General features: G+C 42.0%; 1 protein-coding gene across 1 annotated transcript in view; it reads left to right on the forward strand.

Annotated features, from left to right (window-relative positions):
• Positions 1-6,874: 6,874 nt before the first annotated feature.
• Positions 6,875-17,669, forward strand: part of CHN1 (chimerin 1) — a 203,325-nt gene continuing 192,530 nt past the window's right edge. The window contains exon 1 of the mRNA XM_088022098.1: positions 6,875-6,950. Within this exon, the coding sequence (XP_087878224.1) occupies positions 6,875-6,950 (76 nt within the window). The remainder of the gene's footprint in view (positions 6,951-17,669) is intronic.

The following is a 17,669-nucleotide window of genomic DNA, read 5'->3' on the forward strand; positions in this document are numbered from 1 at the left end:
ACTTACAATGGACACCCCTCCCCCCGTGCACTCCCGCCTCCGTCCCCTGTTTGATATGTCTCTGTAGCACTTACCACCTTCTGGTACACCACATAACTTACTCACCTATTTCATTAATTGCCTATCTCCTCATACCTAGAATGCAAGCTCCGCGAGGGCAGGGATTTACCCCAACCCTTAGCACACAGCCAAGCACATAGCAGGCACTCAAAAAACATTTGCAGAATGAACGAATGAATTTTAAAAGCATAGTATCAGTGTTCTGCCAAGTCTGGGAAGTGGTTACTTTCACACACTGTGGATAAGAATGTGAATTGGTGGGATGTCTCTGAAGGATGATGTGGCAAGAGGGATCAAAAGTCTTAAAGATGTGTATCTCTTGTAGAACATTAATTTTACTTCTAGAAATTTATCATAAGGAAATAATATATTAGAACCTCTCTGGGGGGCGCCTGGATGGCTCAGTCATTAAGTGTCTGCCTTCAGCTCAGGTCATGATCCCGGGGTCCTGGGATCAAGCCCCACATCGGCCTCCCTTCTCAGCTGGGAGTCTGCTTCTCCGTCTGCCCCTCACCCTGCTTGTGCTCTCTCTCTTTCTCTCTTTGTGTCTCTCAGCTGATTTATTTATTTATAAATAAAATCTTAAAAAGAACCTTTTTGGTTACAAAAAACAAGAAGCCACTTGGGCTAGTTTAAGTAATAATTGTGAAGTGATTTATTTCACAGGATTTATTACATTATAAGCCATGTTACAAAGAAAGAAAGGGAGAATGCAAAATGTGGGAACTTTAGTCATCTCTGCCACACCCACAGGCTTAGGTGAGGCTCCCCAGGAAACATTCAGAGATGGAGATTTGCACGCAGAAAGTTTAGTGGGCAGTGTTCTTTGAATCAATACTTGTAAGCGAGTGGGGAAAGGAGGACTGGCAGAGGGCAAAGCCCAACTGTGATTCCGTCATGATCAATGCCACAGTCAGTGGCACGGGGAGCTCTGGAGTTGTCCCATATTGAGGCAAGGAGCCAGGCTTTTATACCCACATATCAAACAATCTTTGGATGTAGGTTGCCCCTACAGAGGATGTGTGACCTTGGTCCAAGCAACTCTTTCAGCCCAAGGGCAAGTCCTGGGAAGAGACTCAGCTGTGAGCCATCAGCAAATAGACATTCCTGGTATCTGGGAGAACGGATACCTCCATCCTGGTGGGAGGATCTGGACAGTACACCACAGCATGTACTCTACCTACAGAACTTATAGAAAGTTTACATTCTTCCAAGCCTTAGAATAATTGGAACCAGACACTTGGATGCCAACAGGGCTCTCTCTCATCTTTGTTTTTGATGCATCTCTTTCACTCTGGACTGTTTTCTCTTTCTTATTGCACATAGTCAAAGATTGCTTCCAGCAGCCCCCAATTTCAACATTACAGCTTCATCCTCAGAGGGTGAGTAATCCAGAATGGGCCAGCTTGGGTCGGTGTCCATTCACTGACCTACCAATGACTACAGTAGAGGGGAAAGGCACACGGTACAAACATGTTGTAACCATTTGGACTTGAGGAGGCAGAAAAATGGACAAATCCATGCCTGCATGTGCCATATCTATAGAGTCAGAAAAAAACTCTCAAAGGATATAAACTAAAATATAAACAGTGGTTATTTTTTAACTGTGGTAGTGGAATTAACAATGGTTTCTCTTTCCGCTTTTTCTTTCTGGGTGGATGTCTTTGTAACTGTTATATGTAGAGAAATAATATTCTTGTAATTGAAAATAGTTTTGGGGGCTTCCTGGGCGCATTCACTCAGTTAAGTATCTGACTCTGTTTTCAGCTCAGGTCGTGATCTCAGTGTCCTGGGATGGAGCCCCACATCAGGCTCCACACTCAGTGTAGAGTCTGCTTGTCCCTCCCCCTCTGCTCCTCCCTGCAGGGTTCTCTCTTTCAAATAACCAAATAAAAAAACATTTAAAAAGAAGAAAAGTAGTTTTTAAAAGGAAGAAGTCAGCACCTGTCTCTGGCCCTTTGCATAAAAAGGGCCACTAGTCATAGGGTATAGAAAGACTATTCATATAAAGTAAGATTTTCTGGGAACTGGTGTGAAAAAAAAATCTGGCTTGACTTTGCAAAGCTTATTCCGCTGAACTGCAAACAAACTAAGCATGGAAAAGCCAAATACTTAGCCGTTATAATTAACCTTCTTAACATCTCAGTGCTCCTTAATCCTCTATCATGTGACCACACTGTAAGCACCAGTTTTAAAACCTTCCATTTGCTTTTGCCAGAATGTAAACCATTGATGAGAATGTTATCAATATCCTAGCATGCTGCCCCCTAGGAGGTCCAGCACATAGACAGCCTATTTGGAATCACTGTATTAGCTTTTATATTTACATTAATGTATTCAGCTGATGTTTGCTGAGTATCTGTGTGCTGCAAAATATAAAGAAAAGCACAGGGCACCTGAGCTGAGTGGCTCAGTTGGTTAAGCGCCTGACTCTTGGTTTCAGCTCAGGTCATGATCTTGGGGTAATGAGACTGAGCCCCACATTGAGCTCCGTGCTCGGTGTAGTCTGCTTGTCTCTCTCTCTCTCTCTCTCTCAAATAAATAAATAAATAAAATCTTTAAAAAAAAGAAAAACCCAATAGAACCCTACTCTTAATCAGCTAAGGATCCAATAGGTAGAAAGGTAGAAAGCATGTGCATGTATGTGTTATTCATAAGTATATATTCACAAATATATATGTTATATATGGGTGTATATATATACTCAGATAATTATAATAAAATGTAAAATGTAAAAATGTATTGAGATCCGTACCTGGACTTGAAGGACAGAGTTCTCTGGGAATTAAAAGGATTGGTTACTTCCGGGTGGGGGGCTTGGAGAATTTCAGTTTAAATGATTGTTTGGGGATCTCAGCTGAACAATATCATTATACATTGTTTGTTTGGATGGTTTTCTTTGTTTTAAACAAACATCTATATTAGCATATCCCTCTACTGCCATGGTCTCTGCACAGGCTTGCAAACTAAAAGGAGGCCATACGCCCAGGCGGAACGATACGGCAGCGCCTTGGAGCCTCGGTTGGCCTCGGAGCCTCGGTTGGCCTCGGATGGCCTCGGATGGCCTCGGATGGCCTCGGTTGGCCTCGGAGCCTCGGTTGGCCTCGGATGGCCTCGGATAGCCGGTCCCCCGCCGTCCCCGCCGGCGGGCCGCTGCGCGCGCCCCGCGTGGCGTGGCGTGCCCCGCCGTGCGTCGGGACCGGGGTCCGGTGCGGAGAGCCCCTCGTCCCGGGAAACGGGGCGCGGCCGGAAAGGGGGCCGCCCCCTCGCCCGTCACGCAACGCACGTTCGTGGGGAACCTGGTGCTAAACCATTCGTAGACGACCTGCTTCTGGGTCAGGGTTTCGCACGTAGCAGAGCAGCTCCCTCGCTGTGATCTATTGAAAGTCAGCCCTCGACACAAGGGTTTGTAAAAAAAATAATAATAATAAAAAATAATAAAAATAAAAATAAAAGGAGGCCATAAAGAAGAACTGGCATTAAATATTTCCAGTTAAATGAAACTCTAACTCCAGTTTTAGGAGAGGGAAAAGAAGGTGGCGTTTTAAGGCCCCAGGTGTGTGTGTGGGGAGGGTGGGGGGTCTGAGAGTGTGGAAAGGACTGTGAAATGTGGATGCTGTCAAGCCTGACTTTCTCACTCTGAGAGATGCCTGGAGCTGACCCTGACTACTGTAAGAGAGGCAAACACCAGTTCTTCCCTGAAGGAGATTGTACTGTTTAAAAAAAAAAAAAAAAAGGGCTGGAGAAATGAATTAACTGTTTTATTCCATTAAGTAATGGGATAAAAATGCATGTTGAATGGTAGAAAGCCTAATGTTTCCCATCATAGTTGGGGAGGGGGGAAAAAGGCTTTTAGGGTTAAAAGGAGACTTTGCTTCAGTTTGCAGGGACAAACTAAATGCACTAATGCGCTGGGGATGGAAGAGGTGGGGGGCAACGGGCATGGCCACGCTGAGTGAGGACCGGATAGGAGAGCAGTTTCACATTCTGGATGTTTTCTCCTTTTTGTTAGGACTCGAGCTCTACTTCACCCCGTCTGTCTCTAGAGGTTATCTTTCTCCACTTCGCATTGTTCTTCAGAAGAAACACAGGAAACACAGGAAGACATACCCTAAGACAGCTGGTTTCCCTTCACAGCTCCAGAGCTACTAGGTGTTTATAGCGTTTTTAAAGCTTAGGAATCAGACTGAGTAACCCAGAAAATAAGGAGCATTAATGAAGTCACTCATGGATACAATAAACACTGAACAGGGAGTTATTTACTCTACCTCAGATTAAAAATTTGAAATCATACTTGTCAGGAAAATAAATTTCATCCTGACACTCATCTGCTCCAGAACCTTTCCTCTTTTGACTGCTTGTAATTCCGGGGTGAGCAATGTCTGGGCTTTGTGGTGGCCATTTTCCTTCTTCCTCTTCTTTCTACCGCTTAGCCAGCTGCCTCCCACCGGTCACCATCATCCAGAGAGATTTCTGGGCAGGCTAGCCCTCTCCCAGCATTTTAAAAATTTAACTCCCCTCCGATTATATGATGTTTCTTTCATTTGGTCTGCCCAAAACATATATGAAAAATTTCTCTCAGAGCACTTTGCAAAATATTGAGTTCATAAGAGGTGCTTTGGATATACACGTGTTTTGCCTTATTAATTGGACTCTGTCTCTTTGGATATCTGACCTCCTGGCACATTATCATCATCAATAAATGAAGACAGGTGTAATTCCTAAACTGGATTAAAATTGGAACATCAACTCTAAACTCAATTTTTTAAATAGCAAAATATTTGTTTATGGTATTAGACTAACTTTTATAATATAGGGTCCTCAACGAGCAAACTAATACTAAAGTAAATGAATATGTTAATGGTAAAAATTTATCTGTGGCTAGACCTTTTTATAGAGAATGGTGGTGTGCTCTAGTTAACCAAGCTTTGGAGCTCGGAGGTGGAAATCCTGGACTCTGAGATCCCCCTGACCCCTCAAGGTTGCTGTGAGGTTCAAAGGAGAAAATGTGGGCACCTGGGTGGCTCAGTTAGTTAAGCGACTGCCTTCAGCTCAGGTCATGATCCTGGAGTCCCGGGATCGAGTCCCGCATCAGGACTCCCTGCTCGGCAGGGAGTCTGCTTCTCCCTCTGACCCTCTTCCCTCTCGTGCTCTCTCTCTCTCATTCTCTCTCTCAAATAAATAGATAAAACCTTTAAAAAAAAAAACAATGAGAAAATGTATGCAAAGCATTTCACACAGTTGCCCACACTCATTTTAGGCTGGGGACAAAAGAGTTTTGTCTTGGTGGTCTTTCTTACCATCTCACTTTCTAATGGAAAGGCCAGATTTCTCAGCTTTTTTTTTTTTTTTTTTTGGTTCAGAATCAAGGTTAGTGGACAGAGAAAGACTAGAACTGAGAGGCAGGAGGACAGGGAGCAAGATTCTTGCTTGCTGGGCTAGTTCCTGCATCTTCCAAAGAGTGAGGAATTTAGGTACCAGGTGGAGGTTCAGGAGAGTAAACAGAAACCCAGAGACCAGTGTGCACAAAGGGAATAGTGAAGAGGGAGAGGGCAGGGAGGCCATAGACTGAGAGGGCTGGGAGAGAATTTCGGAGGCTCAAGAGTGCTCTGCTCCAAAACAGGTACAGGGTATGATGATAAAAGAGGAAAGGGGGTTTCAAGAAGTGTTCCTGAGAGGTTTGCAGTGGATACCCTATAATCTTCTTCGTGAAATGCAAATAAAGACTATAGCTCCTTTTTAGTTACTTTTGCCATACAGAGTCTTGCTCAGAATGCAGCTGAGGCCATTTGGGGTCCAGGAGTAGATTCATCTTATGATTAGCTCTATAGTTTTTAGCCAATTATTAACAGAAATGAATACTTACCCATCCCTAAATATTGTTTATATAAATATAAAGCCTGCTGGTTCATCACATACGACCAGACTTGGAATCCCAGCTGAGGGTCAGCTGGAAATCCTAAAACATACAGAAAATAGTTTTCCTGATGTTGAACAATTGTGTATTTTGAAAGAGATTGAAATTATTTTAAAACTGGAAAATTAGTGACAAAACAAGTGACCAATTTTATGAAAAAGAAATCCAACTATTTAGTTGGCAGTACCTAATAGATAAGCACATTTTGCAAAATAATCGAATACAATTTTTGTTTCCTACAGGTTGTGTTGGTGATGCCACCACGACTATAAATAGTCTGGGAAGCAGATATATATGAGGTTCAAGAATTGGGCATTGCTTTTATATGTGGGAAAAGATGGCTTAGTGAGGAGAGGATTGGTTTGCCCAAGACTTGGGTGCTTACTTTCAGAGAAAATCGGGCTTTTACTAAACATTGAGGAAGATAATCCTCGTAGAGAGAGGAAAAGGGGTGCCTGGGTGGCTCAGTCGTTAAGCGTCTGCCTTCGGCTCAGGTGATGATCTCAGGGTCCTGGGATTGAGCCCCACATCGGGCTCCCTGCTCAGCGGGAAGCCTGCTTCTCCCTCTCCCACTCCCCCCGATTGTGTTCCCTCTCTCGCTGTGTCTCTCTCTGTCAAATAAATAAATAAAATCTTTAAAAAAAAGAGAGAGAGAGGAAGAAAAACCATATTTATTACATGTCCACTCTGTGCTTTATTTAATCCCCAGAATGACCCTAAAAGGCAGACATGTGTGAGTCGCCTGCCCAGCCCCTTCTCTTTCCTCCAAGCTCTGTACTGGGTTTTCTTTAAGGAATTCACTTCAGCCATGAGGTTTGGAAGGGTTAATGCACTTGGTTTGGGGTAACCTGTGATTGGCCTGCACTCACCCCTTCTCCCTGGCCACAGCAGTGACTCATGGATGGGCACATATTCCAACTCAAGCCAACAAGAGTGAGATATTCCAGGACTTTCTCTTCCCTTGGATGGAGAGGTAGGACTCTGTAATGTCTAGAACCTCTGAAGCCATTTTGCTACCACAAGGGGAGATTCTGGGAGATGCCATGAGCAGGGGGGACTCTGTGTTATATAAAGACTAGGAATAGAGAGACTAAGTCCTTGGGGATATTTTTTGCGCTACTGAATCAGCCTTCCCTGCAACTCACCCTGACTCTGGGTTGGTTCATGTCAGGGCCAGTAAATTTCCTTTGTTTATTTAAGCCAATTTGAATTAAGTTTTCTGTCAATTGCAATCAAAAGGTTGCAAACCAGGTGATACAGTGAGTACCTCTATTTTGCAGAGGAGGAAATTGAAGTCCTGAAAGATTTCAATCTGCCTCCAGTCACATAGTGAGAGGAGAAGCCAACATTTGAAGCCAGATCTTCCTTTTTTTTTTTAAGATTTTTAAAATTTATTTATTTGAGAGAGAGAGAGAGAGAGGGAACGCAAGCAGGAGGAGGGGCACAGGGAGAGAGAGAGTGAGGATCCCAAGCAGACTCTGTGCTCAGCACAGAGCCTGATGCGGGCTTGATCTCATGACCCTGAGATCATGACCTGAGCCGAGATCAAGAGTCAGATGTTTAGGGGCGCCTGGGTGGCTCAGTTGGTTAAGTGACTGCCTTCGGCTCAGGTCATGATCCTGGAGTCCCGGGATCGAGTCCTGCATCGGGCTCCCTGCTTAGCAGGGAGTCAGCTTCTCCCTCTGACCCTCTTCCCTCTCGTGCTTTCTATCTCTCATTCTCTCTCTCTCAAATAAATAAATAAAATCTTTAAAAAAAAAATCTTAAAAAAAAAAAAAGAGTCAGATGTTTAACCACCTGAGCCACCCAGGCGCCCAGGAAGCCAGATCTTTCTGACCAGTGTTTTTCAAGATGTACTGTGGCATTGGAGAAGTCTAGGGAGGTAGCAGATAACAACTCCCCACTCTCACCCCTAGATTCCATCAAATCCAGTGTTTTATAAGTTATGTGTTTTATAGGTTGTTTCCACTCAGTATTAAGAAGAAACAAAATGTTCAGAAAACTTCTTTCATCATGCCTGGTTTCTGAGTTGTAGAAAGGTCCACTCTAGTGCTCAGCCTTTCTTCTCTTTATGGCTAGTATTCTTTATTCCTAACTCTCTAAAAGTTAGCCTCATTTTCCCAGGATATCAGAGGTGTTGGGTGACATTTCCTGTAACTGTTTAAAGGCTAGGCTCTCTGAAAGTTCAGACAGAATTCTTAGTACTTGGGAACAATTGCAATAATAGGTGGGTAGGGCTTGAAGTAAGAGCCACGGTCATTGTTTTTCTTCCTTTACAGAGATAATCAGATTCACCTTTCGGAAGGTCAGCTCTGACCATACCACTTTACAAATACTTGCCCTGGTTTCCTGTCCATACCAGCAACCTCCAAAGCAGAGTGTACACACCGCCAAGACTTTCATTGTTTTATGGAAAGAAAAAGTAAGACTTCTATGTATAGTTATTACTTTTATAAGTGAGAAGAAAATTAAGCTTTATTAGTATTTCATGTACAGATTGACAGATTCGCTTCCTCACTTTGTATGTTGGAAAATCCCGCATCCCATACAACGTGTGCAAGTTATCCTGGGGCAAGAAAGGGAGTTTTCCTCTAGGGTGGGGTTGACAGTACCGTTGACTCATCTTTTCCCATTTGGCTCATTGCAACTTAGTGAAATTTACATAGCCAAGTTAGTTGGATTTATGGGTTATAGTATATGCTTTTTAACTAAACTGAATCCTCCCAAATGAACAGATGCCTTTAAAAGATCCTTTCAAAGAAATCCGGCATTGAAAATCATCCTAATAATACAAGCACAAGTAACTGTAGAAGAAATGGCAGAACTGACATGAGTCCTACATTTGGTGCCACAGCGCTCTGTCAGTCAAGTTGTGAAGTAAAGAGATGATGATATAAGATCTGACTAGAAGCTGACTAAAAATCCAGAAATTATCAGGGAGCCTTTAAAATGTGGGTTTATGTTATTAATGATAAACTTCACCTTCAGGGTGTATTGTGCCTCGAGTTATTAGCTTATAACACTAGCACGTGTGTGTTTGTGTGCGTGTGTATGTATATTCATATATTTTCATATATTGGTGGGTAGTAGAAAATTTGTTACTGGAAAATAGGGCTTAAAAATTTTGAGACCAGACCTTTGCAAAACGAATCCAAATTCCCAGTTGCCTCAAGTACTTGTAGAAAGCCAGCAGGGTTCCGATAACATAATAAGTTTTGAGGCAACAGGTTGGCCTTCTATATATGTCCCTGACCTACATGTCTAGCCTCTCCTCCCATAAGTCCTTGCTACAGCCAAATTGTCCTGCCTGTGATTCTTCTGTCATGATTTCCCACCTCTTTCCCCAAGAGTTTTGTCATGCTCTTTTCTCTTACCTAAGCCCTACTTTTCCCTGTCTCTATTCTGTTTGCCTAATTTCTGTCCATACCTCAAAGCCTAGCTTCATCCTCAAGGAAGACTTCATCCATTTTATCAGCTGGGAATAATTTTTCTCTGCTCTGAACTTCCACAGTATTTAATCTGTATCCGTCTTATGGCCTTGTCATTGTCCCATTTATAAGGATTATCCCCAAGGACTGCAAATTTTTAAAGATCTGAATACATGTTTGGTTCATCTTTGACTCCTTTGCTAGATTCTAGCACAATGCCTGGTATATATCATAGGTCCTTAGTAAATATTTGTTGAGTGAATGAAGGATGGATGGATGGTTTCCAATGGTGCATTGTCCTAAATGTCTGACGTAAGTTCTCTTTTACGACAGTATACAAAGGAGTTTTATGAAAAATCCATCACAGGAGTAGACAAGATTTGAGCCCAGATTGTGGTTTTAATCATGGAAATACACTTCTCTTTTTTTTTTTTAGCTCTGTTATTTAATTAGAGATTGTGTAATTCTCACCCAGAGTTCACAGCTATTTAGCTGATTTATAACTCACAATGTAATCAACTTGAATAAGTCATCTTATTGTGGACACCCACATTAACCAGAAGAGCCATGGCCATATTAGGGATATTTGATTTGCAGCCAAATCTCCTTATACCCTCTTGAAAACAAAATCTGGCAGAAATCCAACTGCTCAAGTCAAATAGACATTTAGCTTACACTGTGCATTAGATATGCCTGGTGACCTCAGAAAAACACACACAAATGGAAATGCTGGCTTAAAGTACTATAATATGATTAGAGTTCAGACAAGAACTTTTACTTGAGGGCAGCCATAATTGCTGCACTTTTAGCTAATGTGCACTTGAAAATGTATTTGCTTTTAAGCCTATAAAAAATTCCAAAAGATCTCCTATACTATTTACCAGGAAATAAGTATTCTCTTAAACGTGTCTTGAAAACAGCCCGCTTTTACCCTTTCTTTTTCCCTGGCCACTCCAAACCTGTGGTCATTTTGACATTTCAAAAAAAATCCCATCACAAAGTTAAAAAAAAAAAAAAGGACCTGTGGCATTTAGAAGGTTCAAACCTAGGACTCATAGTAATACCTATGGTCCCATCACCTATTGGACTAAAATTTCCTCTTCAAGCTGAGTAGTTAACAAGAAATCAATTATCTTGGGTCAGGGATAGAAGACCTCTATGGCCTGATTTTGAATTTCAATTTCCCTTCCCTTCATACCTACACACACACACACACACACACACACACACACACACACACACACAGCCTTTCTACAAATACTTTCACTTTGGAAGTGATATAATAAGGGCTGAACAAACACTGCTCAGTAATATACAATTCCAAATCTGTGCCTAATGAGCCAAAAGCCACCTCCTGTTTTAGCGTAATTTTGGTGGGATTATTTTCTGCTACTTCATAAGGAACACTGCAGGGGAATGGAGAAAGTTTTCAATTCTTAAGGATTCTTATGTATTTTTCAAATGTTACTTCATTTCTAAGATCCACAATTGCTCCTATGGATATAATTTAGGCACCCTCTGGTGGTCACTAGAACACAACTAACTCTCCTAAACATTACTTTGAATTGCTTAAGCTGAAAGGCCAAATTTATCGTTTATGACCTAAATTTTTTTTCTTGAGTAGTTTTGTCAACTAAATCTTCACATTCAAAGCAAATATTGCTTCCATTACTTGTATGTAGATGCCTTGCCCTATGAAAGTGCTATTTATCAGTCATGAAATGCCATACAAATATTAGGTAAGATATTAATTCAGAAAGATAAAGATTACTTTATCTTCAGAAAGATAAAAGCAGGGGACTCATCCGGATTAGGGGAAATACTACTAAAACATTATTAGAAACATTAAGGAAAACCATATTAGGAAAACATTATTAAAAACAGACCAAATCCACTCTAAGCACATTCACACTATGGCAATAAATACTCCGGTAACATAAATATAGGTCAGAGAGAATGTTATAATTGTGATTATTTTAAATAAATAATTTAAACCTTAATCAGTCTGAAGATTGTTTCTATCACATTAGCAGAAATATGCTCTGTGAGTTTTTCACCACCAGCAAACTTCGGCACTATTTTGGGAACAGTGCTAATAGCACTGGTATTCCTAGTGTTTAAAGCTGTGTTGACATGATAAAGTGCTATAATTTCAACTTGTTATCGTGAAGCAGAAACCGCCTCATTAATTTCTGCTTCATTCAAAACTGAGGAACAAATCAATGTTTACCAGTGGGAACAAAGCTAAATGAGTAACAAAAAGAAAACCCAAAACACTTGCAATATGTCATTAGTTTAAAATGTAGAAAAGAATTTTAAAGGGCTGCCTAAATTCTGTTTAGTCCACAAAACTTACATAAAAATAAGAAACTGTTTTCGTAAATTTGACATAGATCGTTCAGTACATACTTTAAATTTTAATCCTGTTAAACCTGAGAAGAGAATATAATAATTATAACATCAGTGTAACATACTGCAGATTAAATCACAGTATTGATATCTTAATAAAATATGACTTCTTTACGGTACTAGGTCTTTATGAAAATGTAACCTATGACTCAGACTTACCAGATATACCAGCACCTTAAATATACTGAATACATAAATGATATATTGAATATTCAAATAAAAATATCTTCTGTTTTATCCATAATCCAGTTAATTTAAATATTTTAAAATATCGCAGAATGACAGCTAAACCTAAAAAGGACATTAGAGATAACTTAGTCCCATCCCTTCATTTTACCAATGAGGAAGAACCAGAAAGAGTAAAACATTCGTCTAAAAATCTAACAAATAAGTAACAGAGCAAACAAATCCAGTCATTCTAGGTGTTTCTTGTTAAGCACAAAATTAAATCTTTGAATGAAAACATAAATGTTTTAAAAGTCAACTCATTCTTCACCCTTTTAAATAAACAGTCTAAGGTACCACCCATAATAATCATCCCTAATTGGTTAACGCCCTTCCTTACATTGAGTCTGTGGCTGAAAAGGCTTTTGCTTTATTTCCAGCTAGGTGAGAAAAGCAACACTCTCTATTTCTCATTAGATAATACAATAATATAAAAATCAATATTATTTTCAAGACATAGCACTTTGCTCAAGTAAGTATAGAAAGCATTTTGTTATTAGGAAGTCAGTTGAATCACTTGTGGAGAAAGCTAGATGTTTAAAAAGGGAAACATAGTAACATTGAGCTGTATTGTTTCAAATAGTATCCTAAAAAACTCTCTTGGGAGAGGTGTGTGTCTGTGTGTTTTGGGGTAGGAGGGCCCAGACTTGTATAGAAAAGAGAAACGGAGGGAAGAATGTCCCCACCTGAGCCTAAGTTGGATCTATCACTAAGATTCAGCTGTGTGAAGCCACAACTAGTGGGTGCAAACCTGGTCTGATAACCAAAGCTTGGCTGTATAATGGGAGTGTGAGTCTGACCACAGGATTGTTAATTTCCCTCTGCTGCGCAGGATAAGCCCCCAGGGGGCAGCGAGAATTACCAGCATACTGAGCTGTACCAGCAAAACATTGATGCTCTGGTACCTCTCTAAAGAGAGTTTCACAAAGAGAAGAGAAAAGCACTTTTTCTCTCAACCTGATTGGACACATAGTTCTAAGTTGAAGAGCATGTGAATAAAGACCCTTTGAGACAAAATTCAGCTTCCCAAAATGCAAGAAGACCCAAACATGCAAAATGACTGAGGACAAAATGCTCCCCTTGCCACTCTGCTTCTAATACTAAACAGATTTTTCTTTTTAAATTCAAACCATGTATTCTCTAAATTGGTGGGGGATGGAGAGTGGGGGAGGTGGTCAGGGAGAACACCAGATGCCTCAGATTTTTCTATTAGTTCTGCCACCAAAAGGTGTACACATTTGGGAAAATCTTTTGACCACTGGGCCCTCAATTTCCTTATCTTTAAATTAGGGGAGTTTGGTACCTTCCTGTTCCAAAATTCCATGCTTCCATGTGAAAAGTAAAAAATTTTAATTATAAATGTAAAACTTTCTGAAATTACAAAGGGCATCTGGGTCCCTGAATAGGCCATAAACCCCCTGACATTTGGTGAGTGTATATATTTATGTAAGCATTTTCCAGGAAGAGGGACAGAGTATCTTTATCAGAGCCTTAAAGGGAAATTAAGTTGCAAAAAAGGTTGAAGATCACTGGTTGAGGCAGCAAATGCTGTCTTTAGTTTTGGACTTATCTGATTGCATAGCAGATCAGCAGCAATCTTTACACGGTTGTAAAATCTGTCCCACAAAGCCTTCTCAAGGATCTCATTTATCTTCATGAGCTGTGTGTTTCTAATTTTTCACCAGCAGAAAGGCCATTCAAAATCAAGAGTCCTTTTCATTAAAGATTTAAAATTGTGGGGATTTCAAGATTTATTTTGATATTAGTAGCTAAAGGAGAACCATTTTAGTACATCGGAAAATTTCAAGCATTCAGCATCTTACACATTTGCCTGTTCATATTGAATTATTTTACTATTTCTTTTTTCTTGAGTTAACTGGCATGAAACAAAAGGCTTGGCTCCTCCTTCCAACGGGCTTTTCTTTTTCTTCTTGATGTTAGAGTCTGTTGTGAAATGATGATGAATTAACTGTTGGTTCTATTGGTAGTGGTAATTTTCATTTTTGTAACGATTTGATCCTCAAGATACATTAAATAGAAGATATTTATATAATAATCTAAAAAGAATTAGTTGAAAATTAGAGAGAAGCAGAAAATGACATTAGGGAGTCTGAGGAACTGTAAGAGGAAAGATGCACGCGGGAAGACATGAGAACCAAAGAGAAAATCTACATGATTAGATGCTGCAACAGTATCCAATCCCTAAGCGAAAGAAGAAAGAGGGGGAATTTTTTTTTTCCAAGGGAACAAACATAGCAACTAGAGAAAACTGAATTTTTGAATACACTAAATGAAAACGACACAAAAACATCATAACCGAGCTTTTCAAGAACATCTTTCGGCTGATAATCTCAAGGAGTTATACGGCTTTTCGTTAATTAAGGCAAAGACAGAGGCGAGCAAAGAACATCACAAAAAGAAGGATGTTGCCAGTGATTATCAGATAAATGCAGAAAGCTCAGGGGAACAATCTTTTGTGGTATAGAAGTGCCAATCAGTGCGAAACGTTAATTTTTCCTGAGACGGTATCAAGGAGGTGTAAAGTAAAAGGAAGAAAATTAGGTTTAAGCATTGGCCTGGTATCAAATTATTTTTAGGTAATCCCTGATGCTTTTTAAACGACTCCTGGATTCCTCAGATGTGACAATCTGATCAGTACTCCCAGGGGCTCCCAAGTCCGAGTGTAAGGGAAGGCAACAGTCAGGGTCTCTGTTCGACTCCAGGCTCCCTTTCCGAGTCCCGGAGCTTCAGGTCACCGGCTCCAGACTCTCCGTTAACCCCGAGGGCGCCGGGCGGGAGATTTATCCTCAAACGAACCCGATCCCCGGATGACCCTGCTTGGGAGACTTGGATTCATGGAGCATCCTCCTGTGACTCTTCCTCTTTCGAGTAACAGCTCCGTTTTTCTCCTCTCCGCGCCTCCTCAAATCCCATTCAAGAAAAATCCCAGGGATTTCAGCTAAAACGCACACCAACCCCGCCCCCCGCCGGGCTCCCGGAGGCCGCCTCCCCAGCGGCTGGGGCGGCTCCTCCCGGCCCGCGGCAGGAGGGGCGCGCGCCCCCGGCCCCCGCGCGCGCCCGTTGCTATGGGAACGCACTGAGTTCGGCCGCCCGAGGGGGAGGCACGAGGAGGCGCAGGGGCAGATCCAGTGGGAGACGCTATCGCAAGATGGCGTCTGCGAGGCCGCGGGATGCGGAGTGAGCGCGCCCCGCCGAGGGCCCTGCGAAGCTGCTCCTCTCCCCGCCGCCGCCGCCGCCGCCACTGCGGCGCCGCCTCTCCGCCTGCCATTGCACCGCGGCCAAGCCTCCCGCCTCGCAGGTACTGCCGCCCGCGCGCGCGCTCCGCGTCGTGCACAGATGGCAGCGACAAGTGCCGGCTTGCCTAGGGCTAGCGGGTCTCCCCCGGTGCGGGTGCGCCTGACAATAACGCATAAATAACTTTTTCTTGCAGCGGCACCCTGCGCCCTGGCCTGCACCCTCCCCGGGCTCCCGCGCCCCACCACGCCCCTCCGACTCCCCGCTCCCTCCGAGGTGTGAGCGCTTCGGGCCGATGCGGTGATCTCTGGCCCGCCCGGGAGGAGCGCGTGGACCTGCGGGCGGCGGCGAGCAGTTGGCGAGCGCCTTTACAATGGCCCTGACCCTGTTTGGTGAGTACAGCCCTTTGCCCGCGCCCCTGCAGGTGGGCCGCGCCCCGGGGGCGGGGGCCCGGAACGCCCGGGGAGGGGATGCGGCGCGCGGTGTCGGGCGCGGGCCCGAGCCGGGGAGCTGGGGCGCCCCGGGCGCCGGGCTTGCTCCCTCGCGCCTCTCCCATTGTTTCCTCTCCAAGCAGGGCCGATGGGCGTGTGCTCCCTGGCCAATTCTGGGCTGGGAGTCTGTGAGGTACTGGGTGTTTTGTAAACGCAGGATTCTTTAAGATGCCAACTTGGGAGCGAAGTTAGCTGGTTGTTTCCAAACCTACGTTTCTCAAGTCAGTAAATAAAGATCCTGGAAAGTTTATTTATTTTGAACAAGATGTCTGTGCATCCCAGTCTCCCCGGAATTGCCAAATGTATGTGTTGAGTCTTGTCGGATTTTGGGGCGGATTTTTTGGAGACGGTGTATTTCGTTGGAAACAAGAATAAGTGGTGAACTGAATATTTGTTAAGATGGAAAATGTTTGCTCTAACAAACACGAGAGCAGACAGAAGAAAGTTCGTTCCTGGAAGATAAGTGATCTTGGGAGAATAACTTTGAGTATTTTAGGAAAGAAATGTTATTTCTGTGATGTAATTACTGCAACACTATTGTTTCAGTGGTTAAGACTTCAAGGTGTTTTTTGGTTTTTTCCCCCTGGAAGCTATAATGACAATGGGTTGGGAAGAAGGGCTGAAAAGATAAATTGTGTCCTATTACCCAAATAGACTATGGTACACATGTACCTCCCTTTAAGAAAACTCAGTATGTGAAAATGTGGATGTTCAAAGTAGTATGGTATGTACTAATGTGAAACTGATAGCTACACCGACGGTCTTAGTAAGTTACTCACAGTATCAAGTTTCCAGTTATGTTTTAATTATGTCATTTGATCAAGCAAGTTATAGGCATCACATACCACAAATGCTTTTTCATATAAATTAGAGTGAATTAATCTTCTGGAATCAAAGAGTTACATTTATTTAATCATCTTATTTTATAAATTAAATTCAGATGCAGGGAGACTATTTTCCAAGGTCACATGGCCCTTTTGTGGCAAAACTGAGCCTAGAACACAATTTGCCAGTCTGCAGTGAGGGGTATGTTTACTTTGCCAGAATACCCACAGTCCTAGAAATGACATTTCTTATTTGGTGTTGGTTCTTCATAGGTGCTTTAAAAAAATGTTTCTTCTTTCTCTGAAAGAAATAAAAATCTCACTGTTGTTTTTCAATAATTTGTGTCTAATCTGCATCATCTAGTAGAGCATTTTTTCTTAAGTGTGGATTTTTCTTTTGTACCAAAGTTAAAAATGGTGGAAGACTTGGTTGGTATTTTCTCTACAGGCAAATTTCCCCTTAAACTAGTTTTATTTATTTATTTATTTATTTATTTTGCTAAATTCATTTTCCTTTCTAAAGAGAGTATGTATTTCTAGGTTTGTTTTCAAAGGTAAGGTTTACGAAACAGCCACTTTTCGAATGCTGACATTCTCAGTGATTAAACAGATAAATTGGAGAGAGACGGAGTGAGGGATAAGATACTTTCAAAAGGATTCCTAAATTATTAAATCTTTAACTACTGAAGTAGAGATGAGGAAAGGGAGGGCACGGATTTGACCTCTACTAGATAAGCCAGTCCCACCTCTCAGAATGAATAAAGTGTCTTTAGCATTTTAAAGTCAACATGTGGGAAAATAGAATTTAATTTACAAAATCAAATTTGGTTACAATTTTTAAAAATATTTCCCTGTTATAAAGGAAAGTACAGCTGTGTGCAGAGGCTATTTTTCAGTAATGATAGAGCAGTAGCTGTCATTGAACACCACTCATCAGGCCTCTCTGTTCAAAATGTAGATTCCTATGCCCCTAGACCCACAGAATCTGCACTTCTAGGAGAAGGGGATTATAAAGGGACTCCCCTGTGATTCTGTCATCCTCACATTTGAGAACCATTGT

The sequence above is a fragment of the Eumetopias jubatus genome, unplaced genomic scaffold, assembly GCF_037043125.1.
Source record: "Eumetopias jubatus isolate StellerSeaLion01/CBP00866 unplaced genomic scaffold, mEumJub1_p1.0 scaffold_3, whole genome shotgun sequence".
Lineage (NCBI taxonomy): Eukaryota > Metazoa > Chordata > Mammalia > Carnivora > Otariidae > Eumetopias > Eumetopias jubatus.